This window comes from Pinus tabuliformis, chromosome 3_1, assembly GCF_031772625.1.
Source record: "Pinus tabuliformis cultivar Carrire ecotype Pingquan chromosome 3_1, CPIR1, whole genome shotgun sequence".
NCBI lineage: Eukaryota > Viridiplantae > Streptophyta > Pinopsida > Pinales > Pinaceae > Pinus > Pinus tabuliformis.
Window position 1 is genome coordinate 443,168,811 of NC_142301.1, and position 19,830 is coordinate 443,188,640.

At 40.1% G+C, this 19,830-nt stretch overlaps 1 protein-coding gene across 2 annotated transcripts in view; it reads right to left on the minus strand.

Annotated features, from left to right (window-relative positions):
• LOC149187652 (guanosine nucleotide diphosphate dissociation inhibitor 1-like) overlaps positions 1-19,830 on the minus strand; it is a 202,629-nt gene that overhangs the window by 171,897 nt on the left and 10,902 nt on the right. For both annotated transcript variants that reach the window (XM_089411423.1, XM_089411424.1), the window contains exons 2-3: positions 880-942; positions 699-782 (exon numbers count right to left, since the gene is read on the minus strand). In XM_089411423.1, the coding sequence (XP_089267549.1) occupies positions 699-782; positions 880-942 (147 nt within the window). The remainder of the gene's footprint in view (positions 1-698; positions 783-879; positions 943-19,830) is intronic.

Sequence of the window (19,830 nt, forward strand, 5' to 3'; positions counted from 1 at the left end):
AAGTAGCATGAGAAAATAGTAATGGGTATGAGAAAATTTCTGTGGTTGTTCATCTGACAGATCAACCTAATCCCAACAGCCATGGTAACATCTGCAAGGGTTTGCCAGAATGTTCCCTTTATTATCAAGAAATAAAAGTTACATAGCTGTAATATTTATTCTATTTTTAGTAATTGGAATTTGAAAGATCAAACGGTGTCCATCAGTGGTCTTTGCTTCCATGAAAGTTTCTAACGAATGAGTTCTAACTCCTTATAACTTAATACATTCTAGTCAAGAGAAGATCCAGGGTTGAATATGTAGTGGCAACTGGCAACAGCCAGCCTATGGTACCTTTTGAAATGACTGTTTTGCATACCAAACAACCTCAATATATCATTACATAAAGATGATAATCAGCTTGTGTTAACCTTTCACAATGTATATGTCAATGCTCTTGAAACAAATCACATATCACTTCTACATTCTAAGTTAGCCTCTATGGACATTAATCTATCAGCAAAACCCATGTCAAATGACTGCACATATTTATCCAACTGCTTGTCACAGCAAGATATCAAATTTCACATCTAATAGATTGCCAAGAACAGAAAATATATCCCAGAATCGGTTTCACTCTGCCAAACGAATTGAACATGTCCAACAAGCCAAACTGGTTTAAGTGAACCTTAATAGGATATTTTCTGATTTTATCTTACCTTGGGACTCATGTCAACATTGTAATCTCTGCTAGACCCAAGATGTGTAGGTGGGCTACTGCTGCTTCTGAACTTCTTCCAAAGCTGAACATCAGAAATAAGATGTACGAAAAATAAGTCATTCATATTAGAAACTCTTTACATTTCATGATGGAGGATAACAAGACTCAAGAGTATCCACCTGGTTGAGATTGAGAGAAGCAGATTCTCCTCCGTAATAATCATTTCTATCCATATGCAAAACCTGAAATCAGAAGTTTAATTACGTCAATGATAGAATCTAAGCATGTGCAAGAAATTCAAATGTAAAAGACTGTCTAATTATAGGAAACTTCTATTCAATAGACACCTTTTGGTAGTTCATACATATCATAACCTTATGTCTATAATTGGTATACATTAAAGTGCTGGATCAAATGAAAACACTACAGGCATTATATTAAGTCCTAATGCTCAAGAGATGAACTAATAATGAGTGCTCGGCAATCATAATAATTATATATGAAACACTGCTTTATTGTGTATCATTATAAATGTCCTCAATCAACATTGGATATAGTGATTAGGTCTAAAATTTGGAGTATATAACCTGCCACCATAAGAGTACTGCACTTATTGCTCCCTTTAATTTCGTGTATGATTCCTTCATCCATTTGATATATACCACATCACTATTGGCATTTCATTACACTTAACTAGGTAGGTCTTTTGTTTTACAAGGAACAAAGGCTCCTTTACATTATATGTTAGTGATATTATGAGAAAGAGGGCTTAAAGCCTATAATTGACTGCTACCAACTAACAAGATTTTTAAGATCAAACAGCACTTTACCATTACACTACTCAATGCTCAACCAATCCCAATCATTGTAAGCTCAAAGTCCTTTCCGATCCCTACTGAAAACCTGAAAAAACAGAATTTTTTTACTCCCCTTGCCTGCTAAGTCAGCTTCCTATTGTTGACACCACAAAGACTACAACCCTCTAAAATATTAGGCAGAATCAACACCAATGGCATCAAAAAAGTCCATCCTCTGAGCACGCCGCTCTTCCCTGATTTCTTTCATGTCCACCATGAGCATAATAAACTTTGAATTCATCTCATCACCTTTCCCCTTCAACCCTTCCAACTACCCTCCTCTACTTTCTAAACCACCATGCAACATTGTTATTAAGTTAATGCACTCCCTCTAGAATCTCACAACCCAATGATGATCAACTTTTAGCCCTGATTCAAAAGCACAATGTGCCAAATAAAACTCCACTCATCTAGTGAAATTCTACTACATTCTTTCTAGACCCAAACCTGTTATAGGATCCTCCATCTCAACATTTGGTTGGACCCTAAAAAAATTGTTTACTCACCCATATCTCCACTATAACTGCTTGTTGCATCCACCTCCATATAATTATTCACCTCCTTGTGCCTACCAGTGTTATCAAACATGGGCAAGTTTGGTTGATTTTCTGGCCAAAGTCAAAATCTATGGTTGATTTAAACAAAGATTGAGTCAGAACAAAATCAACCATTAAACCAAGTTCCACAGGCCAATTCGGTTGCATACACAACACCAATCAACGAAGAAGGGAAAAGTATATATATAAGAAAAAACCCTTAAAACCCGACCTAGTCCCCCTCAAACTTAAACCCATCCTTATAAACACACCCCCTCACATACTTCTTGTTGTGAGTATTTGAAGCAGTTAGAGCTATAGCATTCACCAATTGTTTAAGCAAATTTTGAGTTGATCCATAGACGAGTTGGGGCTAATTTTAGTGGGAACTCACATACATTTGTTGTCTACCCATTTGCTGTGAGATTGAAGCTCCATTGCAGAAAACTCCTAAAATAACCACATACCAATACTAGAAACTTGCGAAAACTTAGAAACGTTGTTAAAATTGGCAACTAGGGCCAAACTCCATGAGGGTCTTCTTATTTATGGCAGCTGATATTTTTCTTGGATTCCTCTCGTCGAGAGGTGTAGGATTGATCTAAAGATCATCTGATTCCGACATGTATTCATAGAGATATGAATTTATTTGTGTTATGTGACAATTTGTCAAGGTCAGCCAGCAACCAAATTACCCCCACTTGTCCTCCACGTTTTAGTATAAATAGAGGTGGCCTTCAAGTCACTTGGACACACACACTCTTGTGATCTCTCTTCATTCTGTTTTGGGTTTGATGAAGAAGAGATCTAGAGGGAGTGCCCTAGGATATATGTTGGCCTAATGATGCCCTAATCTGCAGTAAAGGGAAGAAGCCTAATGATGCCCTAACGCTGCCATGAAGTGCCCTAGACGTGGAAGAAAAAGGGTCTTCTTGAAGATCCTACGCTGTCCTAATTTACAGTCAATGAAGCAAGCCCTAATCGTATTTTCTGAGATGACAAATATAGGGTGTAGGAAGGAGGGCTTCGTATTGGGTGCAAGCAGCATGATCACATGCCACCGCAGGCAGTCAAGGACTCGGGTAAGGGAGCCACAGTCAAGAAGGCAGAGAGCACACATTCAAGATCTTGCATGGAAAGGCAAGGTCTGACTGCACCTCGGCTAGGGTATTAGGTGCAGTCATGACCAGAACTCATAAGCATAATATAGACGCAGATCAGATCGATATACTGCCTATGAATCAATGCTCGGATGGACAAGGAAGTATAGATTTCGGATGGGGTTACTGCAGTAAGGTCTAAACTTCATGGAGACCTAACCCTTAGTATGACAGTCTTCGCATTACATGGATAAGGTATGACAAGTATGCAGTCATGATATTCCTATAGAGTACTAGGTACGAGGATGAGCAGTCATGGATCTGTTCTATAGATCACATCTCTGTCTATAAGGAAAAAGCAGTACCAAAGCTCCAGCAATCTGATAATGAAGGAATGTAACTAGGTCTATTCAATAGTAATCACTGTCTCAGTAATGATAAGGATATAAGATACAGTCATCATGATGAAGACTTCAATGTAGACTTCGTTGACATAATGAAATGACTGTCATAATAGAGATCTCAGTGCATCTATGAAAACATAGAGATCACAGTGAAGATCTCAATGGATCATGTTGACATGGTAAAGAAGCAACAGTGAAGACCTCAGTGATACTGTAGTAATGGCTTGAATGGTGCAACATAGTGCAGCATGACAGTGGTGCAACATAATGATGATGAATGGTGCAGCATGACAGTGGTGAAGCATAGTAATGATGATAATTGCAACATAGTGTAATGAAGTGCAGCATGATGGGTGCAGCACGGTGATGATTGTATGCAGTATGATGAGTGCAACATAGCGTAATGAAGTGTAGCACAGTGATGGGTGCAACTCAGTGATGGCAGCAGCACAGTGATGGGTGCAGCTCAGTGATGGGAGCAGCACAGTGATGAGAACAGCTCAGTGATGGGTGCAACACAGTGATGGGTGCAGCATGGTGATGGAATCACCTTGGAGAATCAGTTGAGGCAGTATGCCTTCACCTGAGCTCAGATCAGCGACCTCATGTATTATCTTCTTAGTGAAAATCTCTGCTCTTATTTTGTCAAGTCAAAATGTTGACTTCTGATGTATATGTACTATGACTACTATCTCTCTCTCTACTGAACTATTGAAGAACATAACGAGAATTGATCAAGGGTTCCCCCACATTGGGGTTTGTCCCTGGCTGGCGCCACATCTTGTGTCCTCTTGTCTTGGCTTGTCTTCTGCAATTTATGTTTATGTTCTATCTGCATTTTACTATCATGCTAAATGTGATTGCTAATTTGGAATTGATATTGAGCTAATATGGAAAATTGAAGTAAATCTGCTCTCAACATAGAACATACTCTGATAACAAACGCCTCAAAAACCCCTAAGTTCCCATGCGGGGCCTAGGACCCATAGGAATTCTAAAGAACCCTAACCTATGGAAAATGAATGCAAATTAACTTTAAATTCATTTATATGCATACTTGCAAATTAACCTATCATTCTTATTTATTACAAGATTGTGTGTGTGTGTGTCATGTTTCTCCCAAGATACCCGTTTGTGGGGGATCACATTTCCAATGGTTCTTGTTTCTGAGACTAGTACACATTTCCACGTTTTGTACAACATAGGGTTGAAGGTTATTTGTAGGAAAAATATTGTTGTAACTTTTGGGGTTACTTGGGTTACCAAATCTTCCATGCCAAAGTTCACACAAATTTTCAATGCTAGTCAACAAGACTCTTTACTTCATGGAACTTGCTAGCAATCTATAAAGGCCACCCTTTCTAACTCCTTTAGCCAAAACTCCACCAAAATCAACTAGAAATTTTGACAACCACTTATAAGTTCTTGTTCTTCAAACCCAGCCCTGCACTTCAAATATGTTAGATTAGAAAATGAAAGTAGACCTCTTGGAGCTCTAGAACTTCTCCTACTAGCATGCAAAATGAGATAGAACACAACCTAATCATTAGGTACTTGCCATTTGATATCTTGTTCCTCTAACCTAAAGAAGGCAGATCTATTTGTTGTCATATGTCTTGAGAATACATTGTTAATATACCGCCCAACACCTAAAGTTGTATTGCTAGAAAGGCATAACACCCTAGCAAAGGTCAAATCAAGCCTAACAAGGAATTTGTCCACAACTAAAGGTTCTAGGCTTCTTGCACAATGTTTATGCTATTGATACTTACCCTTGCTCTTCTTCTCAAGTCACTGAGAAGCATAGTGACCATGCTTGTCATAGTTGGACCACTTTATATGGCTCAAATCATTCTTCAATAGGTTAGAAGACCTCGAATCTTCCTTCTTCCTAACCCTTCCCAAATCCCACATTCTATCCTCCTTTCCTCACCTTCTCAACAAAGGCTAGGTCTAGCACATCCACATAGTTCAGTAAAACTATTTTTAATCTCGTCTACCTCCCCAACAAAGGCATTCCACGGGCTTTCAAATGAAGGTAGATGATCATGAGCACATACACATTGTACAAAACGATGCTAAGATGGACCACAGCCATTCAAACTAATTGAAAGCTCATTCTCTTCTACCTTGTCACAAATTGTTCTCTTAGCTTTGTGATCTTCATCAAATAACCAACTATGTATTAGTGTTGCTCATGTCGATACTAGTCAATTTGTTCTTCAAGATAATTCTCTTGGTAATGTTCTCACTCTAGTAGGGGCTAAAGGCAATATGCATCTCCCTAGTTGTTTGCTCTAAAATGTGAGAGATTGGATGATATCCTTCACTCAACTTAAATTGATTTCATTCACTTTGACAGATTTCCTAATGTGCTTGGCCAAAACCTTAAGATATGTAGGATGTACAATCCCCTTCTCCACAAGGTACCATAGTTCAATTTCATCCAAGAGATTTTGTAGCATACACTTCCATAGAACAAAGTTCAAAGAACCCCACAACATTTGGTAATCTTAAAGACTATGACTAATCATGAATGCAGCTCTTAAAACAAATCAACAACAAAGCTCAAACACAAGCTTCAAATTACTAGAAGATCTTGGACATCTCACCCCTCAACCTTTCTTAGGTCTAAAACTACTTCACGTACTAAAGCTCGAGCATCCCACCCCACAAACTCTCTAATAACTCCCACTTACAAGTTGCAATCCTATCCCTACACAAATTCCTAGAAAGCTCCAACAAACATACTTTGATACCATGTTAATTTTTGGTAACCAAAGACTACCAAGGAATAATCCTAAAACCCTAAGTAACTTAGGCTTGAAACCTATGGAAACAACACTCTTCAAATACTAGAATCTATGAACACATACTAATAATAACAATACACATCCAAATTCTCAATTACATATGTCCGTTATTGAATATAGAGAGCAAAAAATACACTATGATAGCTCAAAACCAAAAGCTCTCTAACCAACATAATGGTACACCCTGCATGTCCTTTATATAATAGAAAGAAGACAAAAAAAATACAATGCACCTAGTCACATGCATGAAGAACTTGACTGTGTCAAACCCTAACCCTAATCTAAAGACCTAGTGCATGCTAATTACATTAATAAGAGTGCCAATATAAGTGCACCTCCTTTAGGAGATAAACTACATCAATCAAAACTACTGATGCCTCATAGAGATATCTACCCTCATCCAATAACAGACAACTCATACCATGGTGGTCAATGAGGTAGGTCAACTTTCTGAGAAGCATAAATTTTGTATGCGAGCTCTAATTGAGGTGATTTTCACACCATTGTAAAGGTCTCAATGTGTAGCATAGTATTGAGGGGGTTGGGAGCTACACTCGCAAAGTTTCAACCATTTAAAGTGCCATGTGATGCATCATAATGGTTCAACAAGTTTTCAGACCCCAAATTTCCAAACTAGGACCCTACAAGCCAATTGCTCCAATTTTTCCACTCAAAAAGTACAAAAATAGAAGATAAATTATAAAGTAATCCATTCCAAATCAATTTGCTTGGGGTCTTAGGAGGGCATCAAATAATCAAGCAGGGTCTTGTGCTCCCCATTTGGGTATCCTCATAGTGAATAAAGCCAATTTGATTTCTCTCCTGTTATTGGGAATTCAAGCACAATTATCAGCCTAATGGTCTCAAAGGTAATCCCCTTTGATAGCAAACGAGCTTTGATTATTTCCTGATTTCAAAAGGAGATTGTGGTTTTTACAAGGACTTGATTCATCAAGTTTTTTGAAAATTTAATTGCCAAGCTGATATGTTGGCTAACAAAGCAGTAGCCTATGAGACTGGTGACATTTGTATAGAAGACGGGCAGAGCATGCACCTAATTTCTTAATAAACCAAAGTTTCTATGGGATGGATAATCATCAAAGGCATCAATAGCCACTCATTAATCAGCATTTATCTGCAAATCTTATGTAAGGAGCCCAAAATCTGGATTCTAAACGATAGGCATTTCCTCCTCTAGTAAGCTAGAAATTATGTTTGTTCAATCTTTTGAACCTTGTGTTGAAGAAATGCTCTGTCATTGTGGGATTATGAATCGTTGTGGGAATGCACTAGCAAGGACAAAGATCTGAGGTTGGTTTGGCAAATTCTGGTAAGACCCTCACCAAATCATTGGTTATTATCTCTTCAGAATTTTGGTCTGTCTGAACTTCCTGTAATATGTGAGAAAGATGTTTCTTCTAGCAGTTTGGCTTATTAGTTCTTAAATGTGCTCTATGTGGGGTTCATATTGGGTAGTTGGCTCTGTTTGTTTAGTCGACACGAGCCTGTCTATTCTCATGGTTTTCCTCTATGCTCTAGGTTTCTATTTCTGGATGATACCTCTGTGGTCTATTCTATATCATGGTCTTTCAGTTCCCCTATATTTTGGTCCTAGTAAGTGTTGGTCCAAACCCTTGCATTGCCTTCAATGATAAAGGATTCCCCCTTCATAAACTACTTAAGATTTTCTCCCCTGCATTCTAGGCTGACCCTTGGGAAGCCTCCCATAATTTTGGGTTCTTTCCCTGGTCTATTGTCAACATGGATTATAGAGAGATGCATGAACTTAGAAGAATATTGAGAAACCAAGAGGAATCAATAAAGTGCAATAGAACATTGATATTCTCAAAACTTGTAGTGTTGCCAACTCTGCGTCTGCATTGTAACCCAACTAACACTCCCTCTCATTGTTGTTGCTACTACTACAGCTGAGAGGTATCCAAAATACTTTGCCCTGCTACTAAAACAGATTCTCCACTATACCCATCTGCTCTATGAAATAGACGAACTTGGCTCTTCCTAGAGCTTTCGTGAGTATCTCTGCAACCTGCTCTTTTGTGGGAACATACTGTAGCTAGACTGCTCCACACTACACACAATCTCTGATGAAATGACATTGAATATCTATGTATTTTGACCTGTCATGAAACACTGGATTTTCAAAGAGCTTGATGCAACTCGGATTATCACAGTAGACATTGGTCACCTATATCCTTTGCCTGAACAAGCTCACTAACAGCTTCTGAATCCATATAGCTCCGCATGTGGTTGTGCTAGTTGCCATATACTTTGCTTCAGCAGAGCTTAGTGCTACTGACTTCTGCTTTCTGTTGCACCAAGAAACCATAACCGATCCAACAATGAAGCAGTACCCTGAGGTACTTTTCCTATCCACTCAACTGCCTGCCCAATTTGCATTTGTGAAACCACATAGTCTGACATCATCCCTTGAGTATATTTCAACCCATACTCTAGAGTCTATTATGCCATGAAAGTACCTCAGAATGTGCCTCGTTGTTGTCCAATGCACTCTCTTCGGTTCCACCATAAACTAACTGAGAGTGTTGACCACGAAACAAGTATCTAATCTAGTGTTGACCAAATCCATGAGAGAACTGATAAGTTATCTATCCAAGGTGGGGTCAACATCCTTGTCCTCTTATGCATCTGTCTTCTTCTAGTTGGTGATCACAGGCGTAGACATAGGTCTACAGTCCTGCATCTTGAATCTCTTCAAAATCTCTGTAGCATATCTTCGGTGACCAAGAAAGATCTCCCCGTCCTTCTGCCACACTTCCAAGCCTGGGAAGTAATGCATTAACCCCAAGTCCTTCATGTCAAACTCTGCTGCCAGGTTCCTCTTGCAGTCCTCTATGAACCCTAAAGACCCTATCAAGAAGAGGTCATACAACACAAGGATGGGTGGTTCATCCTCTACCATCAGATAGTAAAGGTTGGGATCTGCGTCACTCTTGATAAACCCCATCTGCTACAAGTAGTTGTCAATCTAACCATAGCATGCCCTGGGAGCCTACTTGAGCCCGTATAGAGCTTTCTTCAGCCTATACACATGTGTGCATCTCTCATGTGTCTTGAAACCCTCTGACTGCTCTATATATACCTCCTCCTCTATCACCCCATTCAAGAAGGTTGTCTTGACGTCCATTTGGTAAATCTGCCATCCCATCTGTGCTACTAGGGATATAATTGACAAGATAGAAGTATATCTGGCAACTAGGGCGAAGGTCTCCTCATAGTCTATCCATTCCTTCGGTGCATACCCCTTTGCCACAAACCTAGCCTTATACTTCTCCACACTCCCACCTGCAGCGTACTTGATCTTGTAGATCCATCGAGAGCCCACAACTTACCTATCCTCAGGCCTCGACACCACCTCCCAAACATCATTAGTCATGATAGAGCTACACTCGACCACCATGGCATCTATCCACACCTAATGTTGTGCAACGTCATGATAGCTGGAAGGTTCTTCAACCTGTGCCACCAATGCTTAGTACCTATCTGGCTGTCTGCATTCTCTCTTATTCGACCTAGGAGCTAGAACGAACTCCTTTGCATCTCTTAATGTCTGACGAACTTCCCTACTGATTAGACCACTAGTGGTGAGAGGTTCAATCAGCTCCTCATCATGCATCTGTCACTCTGTCTGTTGTGGACTTACAGGATCTCCTGCACCTAAGGATATGTCGGTACAAGTAACTGTATTGGATCTTTGTGACTATCCTACTAGTGATCTCACCGACAACCGCTGAGGTTGCCCCTACTGCTAGACCCAGTGTTGTGAAAATCACGATTTTTATTTTTTGCCGATCAAATCGCGATTTTTATACGAAAAATCGCAGTAAATTTTTTTTGCCGATTTTTTCTGAAAAAATCGCGATAAAAACGAAAAAAATCGTGGGGGGTCGGGACAGCACGATTTTATAAACTTTTTTTTGGTTTTTCATTTGCTCATTTGGACAGTCGCGCGCGCGGAGGGAGGAGGAGCTGTTGGAGACAAGCTGAAGAGGGTTTTCAGCCGAATCTAAGTGCTTAGAGGAGAAAATCAAGAGGAGACCACCGATTTCTCCATAGAAATGGTATGAGGATTAATTTTTTTTGTTTTCATTGTTTAAAAACATTGTTTTTGTATGTTTTTCATTGTTTTTGGTTGGGAAACTTGGTATGGGCACCATTTTTCTTTTGTTTTCATTGTTTTTAAAGAATTTTTTGTATTTCTTCATTGTTTTGGGTTGGGTAACTTGGTATGACTATGGGAACCAATTTTTTTTTTTTTTCATTTTTTTAAACATTGTTTATGTTTTTTAATTTTTCATTGTTTTTGCCATTTGGTTGGGTAACTTGGGTTTGGAATGGTTGGGTAATTTGTGTTTGAAACTTTGAACTTTGGAATGGTTGTTTTAGGTTGGGTTATGGGTAACTTGAATTTTCATTCAATCATCAATGTAAAAATTAAAAATTAAAATACTAAATTGTAATTTGTAAATTTGTAACTTGTAATTTTGTAAATGCTAAATTGTAATCCTAATCCTTATTAAGTTATTTTCCCATAGGTTCACAACTGCACCAAAACACCATTCAAGACTTCAAGTTTGCAACTTCAAAGTTCAAAAACAAACATGCCAAGGAAATTGGATCCTTTCTGGGAATATGCTGTACCTCGTGCTCCGAATGATAGACAAATGCTATATCAAGAATACAGAGGTGGGGAGTTTACTTCAAATGAATTTTTCGATTTCTGTGAAGAACATGGGATAAGAAGAGAATTCTCTACAGCTAGAACTCCTCAGCAAAATGGAGTTGTGGAAAGAATGAACAGAACAGTCCAACAAATGGCTCGTGCTATGCTTGATGAATCAGGAACTCCCGCAACTTTCTGGGGTGAAGCTGCACATGCTGCGGTTGTTATTCTCAACAAAACAAATGTCCGGGTGAACAGCACTCAAACTCCTCATGAGCTCTGGAGTGGTAAGACTCCTTCGGTAAAGCACTTCAAAATCTTTGGGAGCAAATGCTATATCAAGAATACTGATGAGCAACTTGGCAAACTTGAACCTAGAGCAGATGAAGGCATTCTTCTTGGTTACTCTCCACATAGCAAAGCATACAAATGCTACAATAAGAGACTTGGCAGAATTGTTGACAGCATTGATGTAGTGGTTGATGAGAAGGGATACATTCCTAGGCAAGTACATCATGAAGACATCGAAGAAGATGAAGGCTACCCTCAAAGACAGAATGATGAAGAAGAAGAACCTCAAGAAGAACCTCAAGAAGACCATAACCCAATATTTCAGATCTAAAGATATTCAATTGCAAAAGATGCTTAGCCAAGTGATCTCCTTTGCTTTATATAGGCAAGCTCCTCCTCAAATCATGGAACAATACCACGAGCCGACACCATAATAACACAATACCGTCGGCTAGATACCAAGAGTAAAACATAAGAAACCCCCACGTGTGCTTTTCTCTGCCTTGAAATGTGTGCACTGGGGTACGCACCTCCTGAACGGCTGGCCTGCGTATCTGGACGCGGTCCCTGCATGGTGTACCTGCGGGTACGCACCTTCTGAACTGATTTCCTGCGTACTTCTTAATTTTCAATAAATTGAGAGCCTTGCCACGGGAGTTGCCATCAAGTACAACATCTGTAACATATAGCCATACCAGAAACATAATGCCAACAATCTCCCCCTTTGGACTTGATGGCAACCTCACAAACTTCAGCTTCATTCTCCCCCTTTGACATCAAGGGCAAAGGGGTATGCTCCCCCTAAGGACATGCTCCCCCTGAATATGAACCAGATCTGTAACAAAGAACCATAATCCTTCATGAAAGAGATAGAGACATATTGCAGCTATTTCCAAGATCTCCTTCTGACCATCCTCCATAATGCCAACAATGCATTATATGCTCCCCCTGAACCTGTACCATCAATCAGAAAAGGTTCAACAATAAGATGATGCATCAACAACCCCCAGCTTTTGCCTGAGGTATTCAAAAGTGTCCCTGGGCAATGGTTTGGTGAGAATATCAGCAACTTGTTCCTTAGAAGGAACATACTCCAACTTGACCTTCTGTTCAAGTACTTGTTCCCAGAGAAAATGGTACTTGATTGGTATGTGCTTGGTTTTTGAATGCATAACCGGATTCTTTGAGATGCTGATTGCACTTGTGTTATCACATAAGATGGGGATAGGTGGTGTACAAGTGATTTGAAAATCCTGCAAAGTCTGCATCATCCAAAGGAGTTGAGTGCAACAAGATGCAGCAGCAACATATTCCGCTTCAGCTGTAGACAAGGCAATCGAACTCTGTTTCTTGCTGAACCAAGATACCAGTCTGGAACCCATAAAGAACGCACCACCACTTGTGCTTTTCCTGTCATCCACGCTTCCGGCCCAATCTGCATCTGTATAAGCATGAAGTGTAAGATCTGTATCTCTAGGATACCATAAGCCATAATTTTGAGTCCCTTGAAGATATTTGAAAATTCTCTTCACTGCCTGAAGATGAGTCTCCTTCGGATTTGCCTGAAATCTTCCAACTATTCCAACTGCATGCATGATGTCCGTCGAGTAACTGTCAAATAAAGTAAACTTCCAATCATAGATCTGTAGGTTGGTTGATGTACTGCTGCAGATTCATCATTTGCACTGAGGCTACATCCTGTGACCATGGGTGTACATACTGGTTTTGCATCTTCCATACCATATTTCTTCAAAATCTGTTTGAGATACTTGGTTTGAGATAAAAAGATTCCTCCTTCTTTTTGTTGGATTTGCAAACCAAGGAAATATGTCAGTTCTCCTAGCAAAGACATTTCAAATTCTTTCTGCATGACCGAGGCAAAGCTTTGACTCATAGCTTCTTCATTGCTCCCAAAAATAATGTCATCTACATACACAACAAGTATTAGCAATTTGTCATTTTCAACTTTTATATAAAGATTGCTATCTGCTGATCCTTTTGAGAAACCTTGTTGATGAAGATATTTGTCCAAACGGTAGTACCAAGCCCTTGGAGCTTGTTTGAGACCATAGAGAGCTTTTTTTAATCTGCATACAAGATTTGGATCATTTCCAAGAATGAACCCATCTGGCTGTTCAATGTATACTTCTTCTTTCAAGTCTCCATTCAGAAAGGCTGATTTCACGTCCATTTGAAATACTTTGAAGTTTTGAAAACTTGAGAGAGCAAGGAACATTCGGATGGCCTCAAGTCTTGCAACAGGAGCAAAGGTTTCTTCAAAGTCTATTCCTTCTTGCTGCGCATACCCTTTACAAACAAGTCTGGCTTTGTTTCTAATTACTTCTCCATTTTCATTCAATTTGTTTTTGAAGACCCATTTTGTTCCGATAACATTCTTATCCTTTGGTCTAGGAACCAGCTCCCAAGTGTTGTTCTTTTCGATTTGCTCAAGTTCTTCATCCATTGCTTTCACCCAACATTCATCTTTGCATGCCTCTTTCACATTTTGTGGTTCAGTGGAGGAGAGTAATGCCAAATAGCTTGAGGCTTCTGCAACTGTTCTTCTTGTTTGTACACCTGCTTCTTTCTGCCCCACAATCTGAGATTCTGGATGATTCTTCTGAACATATCTGGATGGGGTTTTCTCTTCTATTCTTGTCTGCTCCTCTGGTTCTTCTTGAGGTTCTTCTTCTTCATCATTCTGTCTTTGAGGGTAGCCTTCATCTTCTTCGATGTCTTCATGATGTACTTGCCTAGGAATGTATCCCTTCTCATCAACCACTACATCAATGCTGTCAACAATTCTGCCAAGTCTTTTATTGTAGCATTTGTATGCTTTGCTATGTGGAGAGTAACCAAGAAGAATGCCTTCATCTGCTCTAGGTTCAAGTTTGCCAAGCTGCTCATCAGTATTCTTGATATAGCATTTGCTCCCAAAGATTTTGAAGTGCTTTACCGAAGGAATCTTACCACTCCAGAGCTCATGAGGAGTTTGAGTGCTGTTCACCCGGACATTTATTTTGTTGAGAATAACAACCGCAGCATGTGCAGCTTCACCCCAGAAAGTTGCGGGAGTTCCTGATTCATCAAGCATAGCACGAGCCATTTGTTGGACTGTTCTGTTCATTCTTTCCACAACTCCATTTTGCTGAGGAGTTCTAGCTGTAGAGAATTCTCTTCTTATCCCATGTTCTTCACAGAAATCGAAAAATTCATTTGAAGTAAACTCCCCACCTCTGTCGGATCTGAGGCACTTAATTTTGTGACCTGATTCATTTTCAACCAAGGCTTTGAAGGATTTGAATTTTTCGAATGCTTCATCTTTGTGCTTCATAAGTCCTAGCCAGACAAACCTGGAGAAATCGTCAATGAATAATATCAAGTATTCTTCTCCTCTAGGTGTTCTTTTCCTGAATGGACCGCATGTATCTGTATCTACTAGCTCAAGAGGCATGCTAGCTGATCCTTCCTTCTCTAGAAAGTTAGTTCTGGTTTGTTTTCCAAACTGACATGATTTGCATATGGTGTTGTCAGGAATTTTGATATCTGGAAGATCGCGAACTGCCTGATATTTGCATGCTTTCCTTATTTGTGAAAAGCTTAGATGCCCCAGCCTCCGATGCCATAACCAGTGCTCATCATCCTTGCTCAGATAGCATTGTTGTTGTCCTTCTTCAAATATGTACAGATTATTTGGAGTTCTTTTGCCTTTGATCACTGTTTTACCTGTATCAAGATCACGAACAAGACATCCATTTGATCTGAATATAACCTCGGTTCTTTGATCACACATCTGGCTGACACTTAGAAGATTATGCTTCAATCCATCAACATACAAAACATTTCCAGCCTTGACCTTTTCTTTTAACTGAGCAATGCCTTTTCCTTTTATAGTTGCAGGAGTATCATTTCCAAAAGAGACTTTCTTTCCCTTTTCTAGAGCAGAATAAGACTCAAGTTTTTCTTTATCACCTGTCATATGCTTCGAACATCCACTGTCAATGTACCATAGATTTTCCTGTCCCTCTGCATAGAATGCTATCCCACATCTTTCTGTTTGAGGTTCCTTTATTCTCCATGTTTTGGTGCCTGAGGCTTGTTCCTTTTTCTGCTGAAACCTGCTCCTGCATTCAGAGTCTTCATGACCAAAGTTATTGCAAATAGAGCATTCAACTTCATTTTCAAGAACCGAAAAGTTGTTATAGGTCCTTTTTGTAATCCCTGTCATACTTCTTTGTTTTTGAGCTTCCCTAGTCATGATCGTTTTATATGCAACACATTGAGCTGCTTTGTGACCAAAGTTATGGCAAGAAAAGCATTGTCCATTGAAAAAACTTCTGCGGTTATTGAATCTACCAGCCAACTGATTGTAATTTCTATTTTCATCTATTCTTGAACCAAATTGAGAAGATTTTACCTGTGGCTGGTTGTAGCTTTTGTTCACCCTTAAGATGGATTGCCCTTGATAGTTTCTGTTTGTAATTCGTCCCTGCTTTACCTGTTGATCTTCATTGTTCTTTTGCTCATTTCTTCTTGCTGCATCAAGATAACTTTTTGAGGTGGATGCTTGAGAAGTTTCTCCATTATAGCCCAGACCTGTCTTGTTTAGTGGAGACCACTGCACATTGATAATCTCATCCAAAGTTTCAGATCCTTTGACAAACTTGAGATTAATAGCTTTTGTTTTCTCAATCTCTTTTCTAAGACCAACAATTTCACCTTCTAGTTTTTCAACATGCTTTTCCTTTTCATCAATTTGAAATTGTAGAGTATCAATGATCATGTTCTTTTCTTCTATACATCTCTTGAGTCTAGTAATTTCATCATACAGGTTATCCACATCTACAGCATCCAGATAATCATCATCTTCAAATGCCATTAATAACTTATATTCATTACCTTGTTCATCTTCATCACTGTTTGATAGACCATCACTATCTTCATGAGTGTAGTAGCTTTTCTTATTCGCGTTCTGTTTCTTGTTCCATCTAGCAGGTTCCTTTCCTTTATCCTTATAAGGACATTTTGCAGCATAATGACCTACTCTTCCACAAGCAAAGCATTTAAAAGGTAACTTACCTCTGAACCTTCCAGAACCCCTTTGAAGATTTCTGACAAAATTTGATTCTTCTTCCTCTTCTTCTGGGATGTGGCTTGCTTCATAATAATCTCCTTTGCCTGATGCCTTGAAAGCAGCTTCTCTTCTGTCTGATGGACCTCCCTTTCTCATTTCATAAGCAGTTAGAATTCCATGTAGCTGAGACATAGTAAGAATTCGTAGATTTTCCTTTTCTTCTATTGCAGATACTTTAGATTCAAACTTGGGGGACAATGATCTTAGGACCTTTTCAACCACAATAGCCTCTTTTATTTCTTCACCCAAATTTTTCATACAATTAACAACCTCATCTACCCGAAGAAAATAGTTAGCCACACTTTCATCATTATACATTTTGAGAGTCTCATACTGAATTCTGAGAGTTTGAAGTTTAGCACGCTTTACCTGTTCGTCTCCTTCATAGCTCGTGACAATTTTGTCCCATATCTCTTTTGCGGATTTATAGTGCATTACCTTCATGAATTCTGATTGAGATATACATCCTAATAGAGTACTGACTGCTTTCGCATTTGTTTCATACTTCTTTTTCTCGGCTGCATCTGTAGGAGTAGCTGAAGGAAAAGCATAGCCTGTCTCTACAATGTCCCAAACTTCTGTACCAAGAGATTGAAGATAGGCAGTAACTCTTACCTTCCAATAGTTGAAGTTTGTCCCATCAAAAACCGGTGGCCTGATTGATGCTTCTCTCTCGTAGTTGCTCATGATGAACGATCTACCTTCAAGCGATCAAGCTTCTCTTAAGGACCTGCTCTGATACCAATTGTTGAAAATAATACTGAGAGGGGGGGTGAATCAGTATTATCTAATTCTTTTAATAAATCTTCCTTACTTGTTCTTTGAATTATTTTTGCATGTCAGTACCATAAAATAATGAGCATGAACAAAGAAAACAGATAGTCACACCAAAGAACACAAGATGTAAGGTGGAAACCCAATGTGGGTGAAAACCACCTGCTGCAATATGTCTCTATCTTCTTTCAAATTAGAAACTTCTTTTACAATGGTTTTGTACTGGTGCAGTCCTTTACCAGTACGCAGGCTGCAACCTGCAGAGAGCTACAACTCTCTCTCTTTCTCGTTTTCCAGTCTCTCCTGGAAGGGAGCTACAACCTCCTACTTCTTTTCATAAAGCATCAAATGATCATCAAGTACATAAAAGTTACAGTCCACTACAGTTATCAGATCAGCAATAACAGAACTAACCCAGAACACCTTATCAACAAAAAAATTCAGTCAACAGAACATTTTAATACAGATACGAAGTTTTCCCTTCTGTGGCCTGCGTCGCTACGCAGTTCACCTTCTGCTTTCCTGCGTATACCCGCAGGGATCCTTCTGCCGAACTGCGTGCCCACGCACTGTTCCTTGAACCGCGCTGCGTATTATTACTACAGGGACGCACCCAGAGACATTATCGCGCCGCGTACTGTTACTGCAGGGACGCACCCAAAAATACTATTGCGCCGCGTACTTTTACTGCACGGACGCACCTGAACCTTAGTCGCTCTGCGCACCCACGCAGTTCTCCTTCTTCTGCTCTGCGTACCGACGCAGGTCTCCTGTTTCTGCTCTGCGTCCCCACGCAGATCTCCTGTTTCTGCACTACGTACCCACGCAGCTCTTATGTTAAACACCTGCGTCCTTCTGATTAGGGCCGAATAGGCAGTCCACCAGAGTGGCACAGTTGCTCAGATCTGATCATGCGCTCGAGAGATCACCCTTCAAAGATTCGCCTTCAACTTCCCTTTCATGTAGATCAAGCTTTTAAGACCATAACCCAATATTTCAGATCTAAAGATATTCAATTGCAAAAGATGCTTAGCCAAGTGATCTCCTTTGCTTTATATAGGCAAGCTCCTCCTCAAATCATGGAACAATACCACGAGCCGACACCATAATAACACAATACCGTCGGCTAGATACCAAGAGTAAAACATAAGAAACCCCCACGTGTGCTTTTCTCTGCCTTGAAATGTGTGCACTGGGGTACGCACCTCCTGAACGGCTGGCCTGCGTATCTGGACGCGGTCCCTGCATGGTGTACCTGCGGGTACGCACCTTCTGAACTGATTTCCTGCGTACTTCTTAATTTTCAATAAATTGAGAGCCTTGCCACGGGAGTTGCCATCAAGTACAACATCTGTAACATATAGCCATACCAGAAACATAATGCCAACAAGTCCAAAGGGGGAGTTTCTCCAGAGCTCATGAGGAGTTTGAGTGCTGTTCACCCGGACATTTGTTTTGTTGAGAATAACAACCGCAGCATGTGCAGCTTCACCCCAGAAAGTTGCGGGAGTTCCTGATTCATCAAGCATAGCACGAGCCATTTGTTGGACTGTTCTGTTCATTCTTTCCACAACTCCATTTTGCTGAGGAGTTCTAGCTGTAGAGAATTCTCTTCTTATCCCATGTTCTTCACAGAAATCGAAAAATTCATTTGAAGTAAACTCCCCACCTCTGTCGGATCTGAGGCACTTAATTTTGTGACCTGATTCATTTTCAACCAAGGCTTTGAAGGATTTGAATTTTTCGAATGCTTCATCTTTGTGCTTCTTTGTTACAGATCTGGTTCATATTCAGGGGGAGCATGTCCTTAGGGGGAGCATACCCCTTTGCCCTTGATGTCAAAGGGGGAGAATGAAGTTGAAGTTTGTGAGGTTGCCATCAAGTCAAAAGGGGGAGATTGTTGGCATTATGTTTCTGGTATGGCTATATGTTACAGATGTTGTACTTGATGGCAACTCCCGTGGCAAGGCTCTCAATTTATTGAAAATTAAGAAGTACGCAGGAAATCAGTTCAAAAGGTGCGTACCCGCAGGTACACCATGCAGGGACCGCATCCAGATGCGCAGGCCAGCCGTTCAGGAGGTGCGTACCCCAGTGCACACATTTCAAGGCAGAGAAAAGCACACGTGGGGGTTTCTTATGTTTTACTCTTGGTATCTAGCCGACGGTATTGTGTTATTATGGTGTCGGCTCGTGGTATTGTTCCATGATTTGAGGAGGAGCTTGCCTATATAAAGCAAAGGAGATCACTTGGCTAAGCATCTTTTGCAATTGAATATCTTTAGATCTGAAATATTGGGTTATGGTCTTAAAAGCTTGATCTACATGAAAGGGAAGTTGAAGGCGAATCTGTGAAGGGTGATCTCTCGAGCGCATGATCAGATCTGAGCAACTGTGCCACTCTGGTGGACTGCCTATTCGGCCCTAATCAGAAGGACGCAGGTGTTTAACAGAAGAGCTGCGTGGGTACGCAGTGCAGAAACAGGAGATCTGCGTGGGGACGCAGAGCAGAAACAGGA